Below are 13,407 nucleotides of genomic sequence, written 5' to 3' on the forward strand. Positions count from 1 at the left end.
AACTGCAAAGCTTCTGTAAGGCAAAGGACACGGTGGTTAGGACAAAACGGCAACCAACAGATTGGGAAAAGATCTTTACCAATCCTACAACAGATAGAGGCCTTATATCCAAAATATACAAAGAACTCAAGAAGTTAGACCGCAGGGAAACAAATAACCCTATTTAAAAAAGGGGTTCAGAGCTAAACAAAGAATTCACAGCTGAGGAATGCCGAATGGCTGAGAAACACCTAAAGAAATGTTCAACATCTTTAGTCATAAGGGAAATGCAAATCAAAACAACCCTGAGATTTCACCTCACACCAGTGCGATTGGCTAAGATCAAAAACTCAGGTGACAGCAGATGCTGGCGAGGATGTGGAGAAAGAGGAACACTCCTCCATTGTTGGTGGGATTGCAGACTGGTAAAACCATTCTGGAAATCAGTCTGGAGGTTCCTCAGAAAATTGGACATTGAACTGCCTGAGGATCCAGCTATACCTCTCTTGGGCATATACCCAAAAGATGCCTCAACATATAAAAGAGACACGTGCTCCACTATGTTCATCGCAGCCTTATTTATAATACCCAGAAGCTGGAAAGAACCCAGATGCCCTTCAACAGAGGAATGGATACAGAAAATGTGGTACATCTACACAATGGAATATTACTCAGCTATCAAAAACAACGAGTTTATGAAATTCGTAGGCAAATGGTTGGAACTGGAAAATATCATCCTGAGTGAGCTAACCCAATCACAGAAAGACATACATGGTATGCACTCATTGATAAGTGGCTATTAGCCCAAATGCTTGAATTACCCTAGATCCCTAGAACAAACGAAACTCAAGACGGATGATCAAAATGTGAATGCTTCACTCCTTCTTTAAATGAGGAAAAAGAATACCCTTGGCAGGGAAGGGAGAGGCAAAGATTAAAACAGAGACTTAAGGAACACCCATTCAGAGCCTGCCCCACATGTGGCCCATACATATACAGCCACCCAATTAGACAAGATGGATGAAGCAAAGAAGTGCAGTCATGGTGTTCTTGTCATGGCAATAGAAAAGTAACCAAGACAGGAAACTACTGTTGCTGCTTTTGGAGTTGTTTGGTTGTTTGGACTTTACCTGCCTGTTGAATTGACATCTGAATAGCTTTATTTATTCCTAGAGTACTGATGCTGTCAGTTATGGTCAGAGAAACTTCTTTTTACACTGGTTGCAGCTACTGCAAACTCAAAATGAGTCAAAGTGCTGGAAATACATGACTACTGAGTGCTAACTGGACATCTATATTACCCCTTCCAAGGCCCAAGGAACAAAATGAGGGGTTTAAAAGCCAGAGACTTTATATAGCCACTGTACACTTAAACTCTTAGCAGTTTTGGTTACCTGCACAAGACCCACCCAGATAGTCCAGTCAACATTCCATCATGGGAAGTAGAGAGGTTTGTAAGGTCATTTCCTTCTTATTGCCCATTGCTAGATGAAAGGGCTTATAAAGGCCTATTGCTCCTAAAGATTGATAGTCAGTTGTTTATTTTTAGGAATTTTTTTCAATTGAATAGCTACTGGAAGTTGTCAGCCGTAAATAACCTCTCATTCATATTTTTTACAGCCAATCCTAATGGAATTTTTTGCTTCACACACAAAAAAGACATTAAAGTACAAGGGGACTGTGTAAGAAGAAGAGGGGCACCAGTGGGGGTGAGAGAAGAACAAGAGCAAGGAGTGATAAATATGATAAAATATAATATATATGGAAATGTTACAATAACACTCATTATTATATATAACTAATTTATGCTAAAAATGTTTTTAAATTATTTAAATCCTGTGGATACATTTTTACAAATTAAATTCAATAAGCAAAAGGAAGAACAACACCTTTTAGTCCCTTTGAAAGAAAAATGTATCCATTATATTTAATAGTAGCATATTGTACCTTGACATCTAGACATGTATGTACCAAGCTTGTGTTTCCTTTATGCTCCCATTATGCTTACCTCAATGGTTAGGACATCTGTTGAATTCTTCATTCCATTTATGTGTGCAACTTTTATAAGTTCTTTTAAGCCCTTCTGGAGTTTGTTGGTCATAATCAGCCACCGCGCTGACTCTGACAGCCACCTGCTCAAGAAGAGGTTGGAATTATAAACAATTCTTGTGAGGTCATTTTCTGTGCCAAATTTGCCCTTGGATGGTTTTATTAGTCTAATGGTACAACTCATTCTGTTGTAGCAGTAAATATAATCCTATGTTTTCTGATACCTTCACTAGGAAACAATTCATCCATACAGTATCCTGTACTTTTGGAATGCAGGCCTGGAGTAATGTTGGTCTCCCTGCCATGACTTAGATGTAAACTTCATGGAGTTCCTGAACTGAAACATAGGGACCCCTATATAGTACTTTTCCAGATTTCCTTGTTAGAGTGTAGAAAATATTTAATCATAAAACGTTTCCTAATTAAGGACCTCTGAAGAAACTTTTCATACTAATTAAATCATCTGAATTGCATTCATTCCTATGCTGACAACCTGATGGCATCTAACCATGCATGACAGAAGCTGACTCAGTTTCTCATCTGTATATTGGGAGTATCAGTGCTATGGTGTTGGTTGATATGTTATGAAGTTTTAAATTATATGAGTAAGTCTGACAGAAGGTTTACACTTTTGTTGGTATGAACTCATCTCACTATATCAAACCTGTAATCACCTCTTAGACTCAATTCTAACTAAGTATGTCTCCTCTGCTGATCCAATAGTGTAGCACTTTTTAAATAATTTTTAAAAGAAGAAAGGGTACAATTTTGGAAGCTAAGCTCACGTGGTCTCTCGCACTCAGTAGAAGACTCCAAATTCCCCTGCTCAGGCCCATCCGGGCAACCCAGAAACTCACTGGAGTAATTTGAAGAGGAAAATTACATCTCAGCCGTACTATGACTTAGTCCTATCCTGAACATTGTATCTGTAGTAAAAGGAAAAAGGCAACCTGAGCCAACAAAAGAAGAAGGGGGCTAGAGAGATAGCTCAGTGACTAAGAACATTGACTATTCTTCCAAAGGTCCTGAGTTCAATTCCCAGAAACCACATGGTGGCTCATCACCATCTGTAATGGGATCCAAGGCCCTCTTCTGATGTGTCTGAAGACAGCTACAGGGTACTCAAATAAATAAATAAATAAATAAATAAATAAATAAATAAATAAATAAATAAATAATCTTAGAAAAAGGACAGGAGGAAGAGGAAGAAATAAACACTCGATCAACTAAGTTTTCAAACTGAAGAAATAAACACTCAATCAACAAAGTTTTCCAACTACCTCAGTTGCTGCTTAGAAACAAACACAAGATAAACCAAGGCAAGATGACTCTTACGAAAATTTACTAATCCCACAGTAGTGACCCATAATGAAAATGACCAGGAAAAGCTCCAGATAAATGATTCAACAAAATGATTACAACTATGTCAAGCACCTCAAATAAGATGCAAATATGCTCCAAGATAGCAAAAACAAAGGAATAAAATAAAGAATTTGATACAAGATATGAAAACATAATCAAGGGTTGGGGATTTAGCTCAGTGGTAGAGCGTTTGCCTAGCAAGCACAAGGCCCTGGGTTCGGTCCTCGGCTCTGGAAAAAAAAAAAACATAATCAACAAAGAGAATTACTGAAAACCACCCTGAAATGATGCTAAAAATTAAAACCTCAGTAATCCAAATAAAAACCTCGGTGGAGCCCAGACTGGCTTCCAACTAGTGATCCTCCTACCACCATCTCCTTCAGCAGATCCTACCAGTCTGTGCCACCGTAACTGGCTGTTTAGTCTTGGGGGTTTTGTTAGATCCCTAACGGTGGGAGTGGACTGTCTCTGACTCTTTTGCCTGCTCCCAGAACCTTTTCTCATGTACTAGGTTGCTGCAGTGGATCGTACATGCTCGGCCCAGGAGTGAGTGGCACCGTTAGAGGGTGAGCCACTGTTGGAGTAGGTGCGTCACTGTGGGTGTGGGCTTTAAGACTCTCACCCTAGCTGCCTGAAAGCCAGTATTCTGCTAGCAGCCTTCAGATGAAGATGTAGAACTCTCAGCTCCTCCTGCACCATGCCTGCCTGGATGCTGCCATGTTCCTGCCTTGATGGCAATGGACTAAAACTCCGAACCTGTAAGATGGTCCTAATTAAATGTTGTCCTTATAAGAGTTGCCTTGGTCATGGTGCCTGTTCACAGCAGTAAAACCCTAACTGAGATGGTCGCCTTGTCCAGACTTGAAATGAGGGTTTATGGCTACTCTTATTACATCTTATTATGTTTAAGCTGACATCACTGGGCGGTCTGCTCTTTTCTGAAGGGAAATGAAGAAGCAGTAGATCTGGGGCAGAGTAGAGGTGGGGGAAAGTCTGCAGTTGAGGTGTATTGTATGAGAGAAAAATATATTTTTTGAAAATTATGTTTTTAAAATACATAAATTAAAACAATGTTAGAAGAAAACAAACAAAAAGCTCACTTGAAAGCCTCATCAACAGAATGGAAGGCAAAGTAGAAGAAACATGCTTTAAAGGTCAACAATACATTTTTTTTAAGTACAACCAACATCAGGAGAATTTCTATTCAAAGGATCTAATTTTAGACTCCTTTGATTTCCATCTTTATTAAATTGGGTATTTCTTACTTACATTTCAAATTCCCTTTCCCAGTTTCCAGGCCAACATCCCCCAACCCCTCCCCCTCCCCTTCTATATGGGTGGTCTCCTCCCCATCCTCGCCCCATTACTGCCCTCCCCACAAGAAACCCATTCACTGGGGGTCCAGCCTTGGCAGGACCAAGGGCTTCCCCTTCCACTGGTGCTCTTACTAGGCTATTCATTGCTACCTACGCAGTTGGAGCCCAAGGTGAGACCATGTACAGTCTTTGGGTAGTGGCTTAGTCCCTGGAAACTCTGGTTGGTTGGCATTGTTCATATGGGGTCTCATGTTGTGGTTTGCCCTGGAGTTATCTGTATTTTGATGCTAATTCCACTGTGCCAAGGACAGCTGCCTAGTCACATACTAAGGAATCAGGTGACTTTGCCACAAACTTCTCTCCATTGAATTTGCAAAATACAGGTACGGAGCAGGTACAGGATAGAAGGAGGCCTGTCATAGGAGGAGAAAGAAGGATCGGCTGGAGAGAAGTTTGAAGGAAGAAGAGGAGACTGGAACCGAAAGGAAGACAGTGGGGTAGAGAGAGAGAAGCCATGGCAGGACGATGGAGGCTGATGTTAGGATTCCGCTCTGGGGGTTGGGGATTTAGCTCAGTGGTAGAGCACTTGCCTAACAAGCACGAGGCCCGGGGTTTGGTCCCTAGCTTCAGGAAAAAAAAAAAAGATTCTGCTCTGTGTATTTACAGGTTGTTATCAATGTTCTTAAGGGATGGATGGCACCAGGTTTGCATGATTAAGTGGGCAATTATATCTTATCAATTGGGTCAAAGATTATTGTGTTGTGTGCTCTTTTATGTGACAGTTTGAGTGTAGGAAACTGTGTGGCGGCAGGAGACACTGGGCCGCCATGGAGTTGGGATGTGTTTCCACCAAGATATCTAGGAGATATCTCGGGGCACTGTGGTGCTGGAACAAGCGAGGTAAAAGACAACAATACTTTTTTTTTTATTTTTTATATTTTACAAGAACAGTCCCAAGCCCCTTCAGCTCTTAAAGTCATTTCTCTTATTCCTTCAACAGGGGACCTGTTCTCAGTTCAGTGGTTTGCTGCTGGCATTTGCCGGTGTATTTGCTGTATTCTGGCTGTGTCTCTCAGGAAAGATCTACATCTGGTTCCTGTCGGCCTGCATTTCTTTGCTTCATCCACCTTATCTAGTTTGGTGGCTGTATATGTATGGGCCACATGTGGGGAAGGCTCTGAATGGGTGTTCCTTCTGCCTCTGTTCTAAACTTTGCCTCCCTATTCCTTCCTAAGGGTTTTCTTGTTCCCCTTTTGAAGAAGGAGTGAAGGATTAGCATTTTGGTCATCCTTCTTGAGTTTCATGTGTTCTATGCATCTAGGGTAATTCAAGTATTTGGGCTAATAGCCACTTATAAATGAGTGTATACCATGTGTGTTTTTCTGTGATTGGGTTACCTCACTCAAGGTAATATTTTCCAGTTCCAGCCATTTGCCTATGAATTTCATGAAGTCATTGTTTTTGATAGCTGAGTAGTATTCCATTGTGTAGATGTACCACATTTTCTGTATCCATTCCTCTGTTGAAGGGCATCTGGGTTCTTTCCAGCTTCTGGCTATTATAAATAAGGCTGCTATGAACATAGTGGAGCACGTGTCTTTGTTATATGTTGGGGCATCATTTGGGTATATGCCCAAGAGAGGTATAGCTGGGCCCTCAGGTAGTTCAATGTCCAATTTTCTGAGGAACCTCCAGACTGATTTCCAGAATGGTTTTACCAGTATGAAATCCCACCAACAATGTAGGAGTGTTCCTCTTTCTCTACATCCTTGCCAGCATCTGCTGTCACCTGAGTTTTTGATCTTAGCCATTCTCACTGGTGTGAGGTGAAATCTCAGGGTTGTTTTGATTTGCATTTCCCTTATGACTAAAGATGTTGAACATTTCTTTAGGTGTTTCTCAGTCATTCAGCATTCCTCAGCTGTGAATTCTTTGTTTAGCTCTGAACCCCATTTTTTAATAGGGTTGTCTCCCTGCGGTCTAACTTCTTGAGTTCTTTGTATATTTTGGATATGAGTCCTCTATCTGTTGTAGGATTGGTAAAGATCTTTTCCCGATCTGTTGGCTGTCCTTTTGTCCTAACAACAGTGTCCTTTGCCTTACAGAAGCTTTGCAGTTTTATGAGATCCCATTTGTCGATTCTTGATCTTAGAGCATAAGCCATTGGTGTTTTGTTCAGGAAATTTTCTCCAGTGCCCATGTGTACGAGATTCTTCCCCACTTTTTCTTCTATTAGTTTGAGTGTATCTGGTTTGATGTGGAGGTCCTTGATCCACTTGGACTTAAGCTTTGTACAGGGTGATAAGAATGGATCGATCTGCACTCTTCTACATGCTGACCTCCAGTTGAACCAGCACCATTTGCTGAAAATGCTATCTTTTTTCCATTGGATGGTTTTGGCTCCTTTGTCAAAAATCAAGGAACCATAGGTGTGTGGGTTCATTTCTGGGTCTTCAATTCTATTCAACTGGTCTATCTGCCTGTATCTGTACCAATACCATACAGTTTTTATCAGTATTTCTCTGTAATACTGCTTGAGTTCAGGGATAGTGATTCCCCCAGAAGTCCTTTTATTGTTGAGGATAGTTTTAGCTATCCTGGGTTTTTTGTTATTCCAGATGAATTAGCAAATTGTTCTGTCTAACTCTATGAAGAATTGGATTGGCATTTTGATGGGGATTGCATTGAATCTGTAGATTGCTTTTGGTAAAATTGACATTTTTACTATATTAATCCTGCCAATCCATGAGCATGGGAGATCTTTCCATCTTCTGAGATCTTCTTCGATTTCTTTATTCAAAGGCTTGAAGTTCTCATAATACAGATATTTCACTTGCTTGGTTAAAGTCACACCGAGGTATGTTATGTTATTTGGTACTATTATGAAGGGTGTTGTTTCCCTAATTTCTTTCTCAGCTTGTTTCTCTTCTGTGTAGAGGAAGGTTACTGATTTATTTGAGTTAATTTTATACCCAACCACTTTGCTGAAGGTGTTTATAAGGTTTAGTAGTTCTCTGGTGGTAGTTTTGTGATCACTTAAATATACTATATCATCTGCCAATAGTGATATTTTGACTTTTTCCTTTCCGATCTGTATCCCTTTTGTTGTCTGATTGCTCTGGCTAGGACTTTGAGAATTATATTGAATAAGTAGGGAGAGAGTGGGCAGCCTTGTCTAGTCCCTGATTTTAGTGGGATTGCTTCAAGCTTCTCTCCATTTAGTTTAATGTTAGCTACTGGTTTGCTGTATTTGGCTTTTACTATGTTTAGGTATGGGCCTTGAATTCCTGTTCTTTCCAGGACTTTTATCATGAAGGGGTGTTGAATTTTGTCAAATGCTTTCTCAGCATCTAATAAGATTATCATGTGGATTTTATCTTTCAGTTTGTTTATATAGTGGATTACATTGATGGTTTTCTGTATATTAAACTATCCCTGCATACCTGGGATGAAGCCTACTTGATCATGATGGATGATTGTTTTGATGTGTTCTTGGATTCAGTTTGCAAGAATTTTATTGAGTATTTTTGCGTCGATATTCATAAGGGAAATTGGTCTGAAGTTCCCTTTCTTTGTTGGGTCTTTTTGTGGTTTCTGTATAAGAGTAATTGTGGCTTCATAGAAGGAATTCGGTAGCGCTCTGTCTGTTTCAATTTTGTGGAATAGTTTGGATAGTGTTGGTATGAGGTGTTCTATGAAGGTCTGATAGAATCCTGCACTAAAGCTATCTGGACTTGGGCTCTTCTTGGTTGGAAAACTTTTAATGACTGACTCTAATTCGCTAGGAGTGATGGGGTTGTTTAAATGGTTTCTCTGTTCCCAATTTAACTTTGGTACCTGGTGTCTGTCTAGGAAATTGTTCATTTCCTCCAGATTGTCAAGTTTTGTTGAATATAGGCTTTTTTAGTAGGATCTGATGATTTTTTGAATTTCCTCTGATTCTGTTGTTATGTCTCCCTTTTCATTACTGATTGTGTTAATTTGGACACACTCTCTGTGTCCTCTGCTTAGTCTGGCTAAGGGTTTATCTGTCTTGTTGATTTTCTCAAACGACCAGCTTTTGGTTCTGTTGATTCTTTTATAGTCCTTTTTGTTTCTACTTGGTTGATTTCAGCTTTGAGTTTGATTATTTCCTGTCTTCTACTCCTCCTGGGTGTATTTGCTTCTTTTCATTCTAGAGCTTTTAGGTGTGCTGTCAAGCTGCTGATATATGCTCTCTCCTGATTCTTTCTCCAGGCACTCAGAGCTATGAGTTTTCCTCTTAGCACAGCTTTCATCGTTTTCATAAGTTTGGGTATGTTGTACCTTCATTTTCATAAAATTCTAAGAAGTCTTTCATTTCTTTCTTTATTACTTTCTTGACCAGGTTATCATTGAGTAAAGCATTGTTCAACTTCCATGTATATGTGGGCGTTCTTTCCTTATTGTTATTGAAGACCTGCTTTAGCCTGTGGTATTCTAATAGGACACATGGGACTATTTCTATCTTTCTGTATCTGTTGAGGCCTGTTTTATGACCGATTATATGGTCAATTTTGGAGAAAGTACCATGAGGTGGTGAGAAGAAGGTATATCCTTTTGTTTTAGGATAGAATGTTCTATAAATATCTGTTAAGTCCATTTGGTTCATAACTTCTGTTAGTCTGTCTATGTCTCTGTTTAAATTCTGTTTCCATGATCTGTCCATTGATGAGAGTGGGGTGATCTGTCCATTGATGAGAGTGGGGTGTTGAAATCTCCTACTATTAGTAAGAGATTTGAGCTTTGTATTTCTAGCATAGATATTTAGGATTGAGAGTTCATCTTAGTAGATTTTTCCTTTGATGAATATGAAGCGTCCTTCCTTATCTTTTTTGATGACTTTTGGTTGAAAATCGATTTTATTCGATATTAGAATGGCCACTCCAGCTTGCTTCTTCAGACCATTTGCTTGGAAAGTTGTTTTCCAGCCTTTCACTCTGAGGTAGTATCTGTCTTTGTCTCTGAGGTGTGTTTCCTATAGGCAGCAGAATGCAGGGTCCTCATTGTGCATCCAGTTTGTTAATCTATGTCTTTTTATTGGGGAGTTGAGACCATTGATATTGAGAGATATTAAGGAATAGTGATTACTGCTTCCTGTTATATTCATATTTGGAGGTGAGATTATGTTTGTGTGCTTTTCTTCTCTTTGTTTTGTTGCAAAACGATTAGTTTCTTGCTTTGTGTAGGGTGTAGCTTGTCTCTTTGTGTTGGGCTTTACCATTTATTATCCTTTGTAGGGTTGGATTTGTAGAAAGATATTGTGTAAATTTGGTTTTGTCATGGAATATCTTGGTTTCTCCATTTATGTGGGCTTTTTTTTTTTACAACTACAGAACATTTCTTTATTTTTCACTAAGACTTTCCCAGAGGACATAATTAACCTTGTCCCCATCCCACCCCCCACCAAGGGTTAGTGTGCTCACTGCTATAAAGCAGACTCAGACCGTTTCAAGAATTGAAACCAACCTTAAATGACAAAAAATGCTTTCTAGCTGAATTTTCATAAAAATGTTTAAGTAAAAAAATGAAAGTAAAGGAGCAAAAGAGCAACAGTGGCTTCAGAGTGAAAAGATCATTCACAGTTCACGTCAGACATTCAATCTTGGCTCGAGTCTAACACAGTGGAAACAGGCTCACTATCATACAAAAGGTTCACTACAGCGTGCTGTGGGCACCTGTTCCAAGTCCACCCCCAGCCCCTAAAGCTTCCAACTCAATTACTTCCCAGACTTTTGGGCCTGTTGACGGAGGGGCACATAGATCTTCTCTTTGATCCAGTCTTTGTTATACAGCTGGTATGTCTGTGTATCAGCTCGGTAAACAAGACAGCTAAGATCTGCCAAATCATCAATAAAATCAAACAACTGACTGATATCATATGTGACAGAAGGGCTGATGGGATTCATTCTCTTCAGATGTTCTTCATACATTTTTCAAACACCTTCCATGCATTCATTCACACACTCATAGTCAGCATAAGTCCTGCCTTCTGGCCTCTTGGTAGGCTGTACCAACAAAATAGCATGAGACATCATGCCAAATGCTTTGCTGCAGCTGCCGATAACACCTCCTCTCAGTTTATGTTAATTGAGAATTTTGCTGGATACAGTAACCTGAGCTGGCATTTGTGTTCTCTTATGGCCTGTATGACATCTATCCAGGATCTTCTGACTTTCATAGTCTCTGGTGAGAAATCTGGTGTAATTCTGATAGGTCTGCCTTTACATGTTACTTGACATTTTTCCCTTACTGCTTTTAATATTCTTTCTTTGTTTTATGCATTTGGTGTTTTGACTATTATGTGACAGGAGGAGTTTCTTTTCTGGTCCAATCTACTGGGAGTTCTGTAGGCTTCTTGTATGTTTGTGGGCATCTCTTTCTTTAGGTTAGGGAAGTTTTCTTCTATGATTTTGTTGAAGATATTTGCTGGTCCTTTGAATTGGGAGTCTTCGCTCTCTTCTATACCTATTATCCTTAGATTTGATCTTCTCATTATGTCCTGGATTTCCTGTATGTTTTGGGCCAGTACGTTTTTCCATTTTACATTATCTTTGGCAGTTGTGTTGATGATTTCTATGGAATCTTCTGCTCCTGAGATTCTCTCTTCTATCTCTTGTATTCTGTTGGTGATGCTTGTATCTATGGCTCCTTGTCTCTTCTTTTGGTTTTCTATATCCAGGGTTGTCTCCCTTTGTGCTTTCTTTATTGTTTATATTTCCATTTTCAATTCCTTCACCTGTTTGAGTGTGTTTTCCTGAAATTCTTTTAGGGATTTCTGTGTTTCCTCTCTAAGGGCTTCTATGTGTTTACTTGTGTTTTCCTACATTTCTCTGAGGGAGTTCTTTATGTCTTTCTTGAAGTCCTCCATCACCATGATCAAATGTGATTTTAAGTCTAGATCTTGCTTTTCTGGTGTGTTTGGATATTCAGTGTTTGCTTTGGTGGGAGAATTTGGCTCTGATGGTGCCATGTAATCTTGGTTTCTGTTGCTTGGGTTCCTGTGCTTGCCTCTTGCCATCGGGTTGTCTCTGGTGTTATCTTGTTCTGCTATTTTTGACAGTGGCTTGACAGTCCTATAGGCCTGTGTGTCAGGAGTGCTGTAGACCTGTTTTCCTGTTTTCTTTCAGCCAGTTATGGGAACAGAGTGTTCTGCTTTCAGGCATGTAGTCATTCCTGTCCACTGGCTTTCAGCTATTCCTGTGGGCGTGTGTCCTAAGTCCACCAAGCAGGTCACTTGGAGCAGAAAAGTTGGTCTTACCTCTGGTCTTGGGCCTGAAGTCACTCCTCTTTGAGAAGCAGCAACCAGAAGGGCCTGCCCCTACTTCTGGGTCCCTGTGCACAGAGGGCCCTGATGGTGCTAGGTGTTTTCCTCTAGAGTCAGAAATGTGGGCATAGAGTAGTCTCCTCTGGTTTCCCAGGTGTGTCTGTCCCTCTGAAGGTCTAGCTCTCCCTCCCACGGGATTTGGGTGCAGGGAGCTGTTTGCTGGGTCTGCTCAGATCCGGGCACAGTCTGGACCGCAGGGCTCCTGCAGCTTGACTGCCCCTATCTTCCTGTTCCCAGGGGCCCTATACAGTTTCCTCTTGGGCCAGGGATGTGGACAAAGGTAGGCAGAAGTGGCGGTCTCTCCTGCCCCGCAGTCTCATCATTGCCCATACGTCTTTACAATGAGCTCTCTCTCCCATGGGGACTTGGGAGCAGGGAGCTGTGGGCCAGGATCAGCAAGGTTCGGGCTCCAGCTAGAAATTGGAAGTGTCTGGTCCCAGAGGAATTTTGCCTTTGTGTGTCCTGAGTACACCAGGCAGGTCACTTGTAGCAGAAAAGTTGGTCTTACCTCTGGTCTCAGGCCTGAAGTTGCTCCTCGGCACTGGGTTTCAGCTCTCCATGAGGGCAGCAACCAGAAGGGCCTGCCCCTACTTCTGGGTCCCTGTGCACAGGGGGCCCAGATGGCGCTAGGTGTTTTCCTCTAGAGTCAGAAATGTGGGCAGAGAGTAGTCTTCTCTGGTTTCCCAGGTGTGTCTGCCCCTCTCAACAATATATTTTTTAGTTTTAAATATGTATAAAAAGATGTTGCTTGAGGAGTTCCACATCTTTTACCAACTTCAAAAGAAGCTGAGAGTCCATAAAGGGGCCTGTTTTTAACTCTAGGTTAAGACTACAAAGTGGGGGAAGATCCACATCTCCCAGTAGCTTTAACAGTAGCTGAAGAACTAGGCTGGGCTAGATATGACTCTGGGTAAGGCCCACAGCCATGAAAAGTGTTTTCTAACTCACAACACAAGCTACAAACCCAGTCAGGAGGGCCTAGCTGACACAAGACTATTTGAACCTCAGAGGAGCAATAAAAATAGATATTCCAGCCCTAAAAACCAGTACCTCAGAAGAAAGGGGCATCTCAATCCTACTAGAACTGATTCTTTCACTGAACATTGCAAACAGCACCACTGAAATTTTAAAAGAGGACAGTAACTTCTAAATAAAAATATAAAAATAATAAAAGGAAAATACAACCAACAAATTAACTTCAGATGTGCAAGTCTCATCACAAAAACAGAAATAACAAGGAAAACCAACACAGTATGTCCCCTCTACAAATCATTACTCCCATAATAATTGCACTTAATGAAAATGACTTGGAAGAACTATCAATGAATTAAAAATAATGATAAGTACATAGAAACA

General features: G+C 40.6%; 1 protein-coding gene and 1 pseudogene across 5 annotated transcripts in view; both read right to left on the reverse strand.

The window, feature by feature from the left end:
• The window catches only part of Slc22a25 (solute carrier family 22, member 25), a 159,826-nt gene that overhangs the window by 72,321 nt on the left and 74,098 nt on the right, over window positions 1–13,407 (reverse strand). For all 5 annotated transcript variants that reach the window (NM_138908.3, XM_087610902.1, XM_087610930.1 and 2 more), the window contains one exon: window positions 1,988–2,111. In NM_138908.3, coding sequence (NP_620263.1) covers window positions 1,988–2,111 — 124 coding nt within the window. The remainder of the gene's footprint in view (window positions 1–1,987; window positions 2,112–13,407) is intronic.
• On the reverse strand, window positions 10,362–10,833 carry LOC147997043 (enhancer of rudimentary homolog pseudogene; annotated as a pseudogene).

Source organism: Rattus norvegicus, chromosome 1, assembly GCF_021556685.1.
Source record: "Rattus norvegicus strain SHRSP/BbbUtx chromosome 1, alternate assembly SHRSP_T2T, whole genome shotgun sequence".
Classification (NCBI taxonomy): Eukaryota; Metazoa; Chordata; class Mammalia; order Rodentia; family Muridae; genus Rattus; species Rattus norvegicus.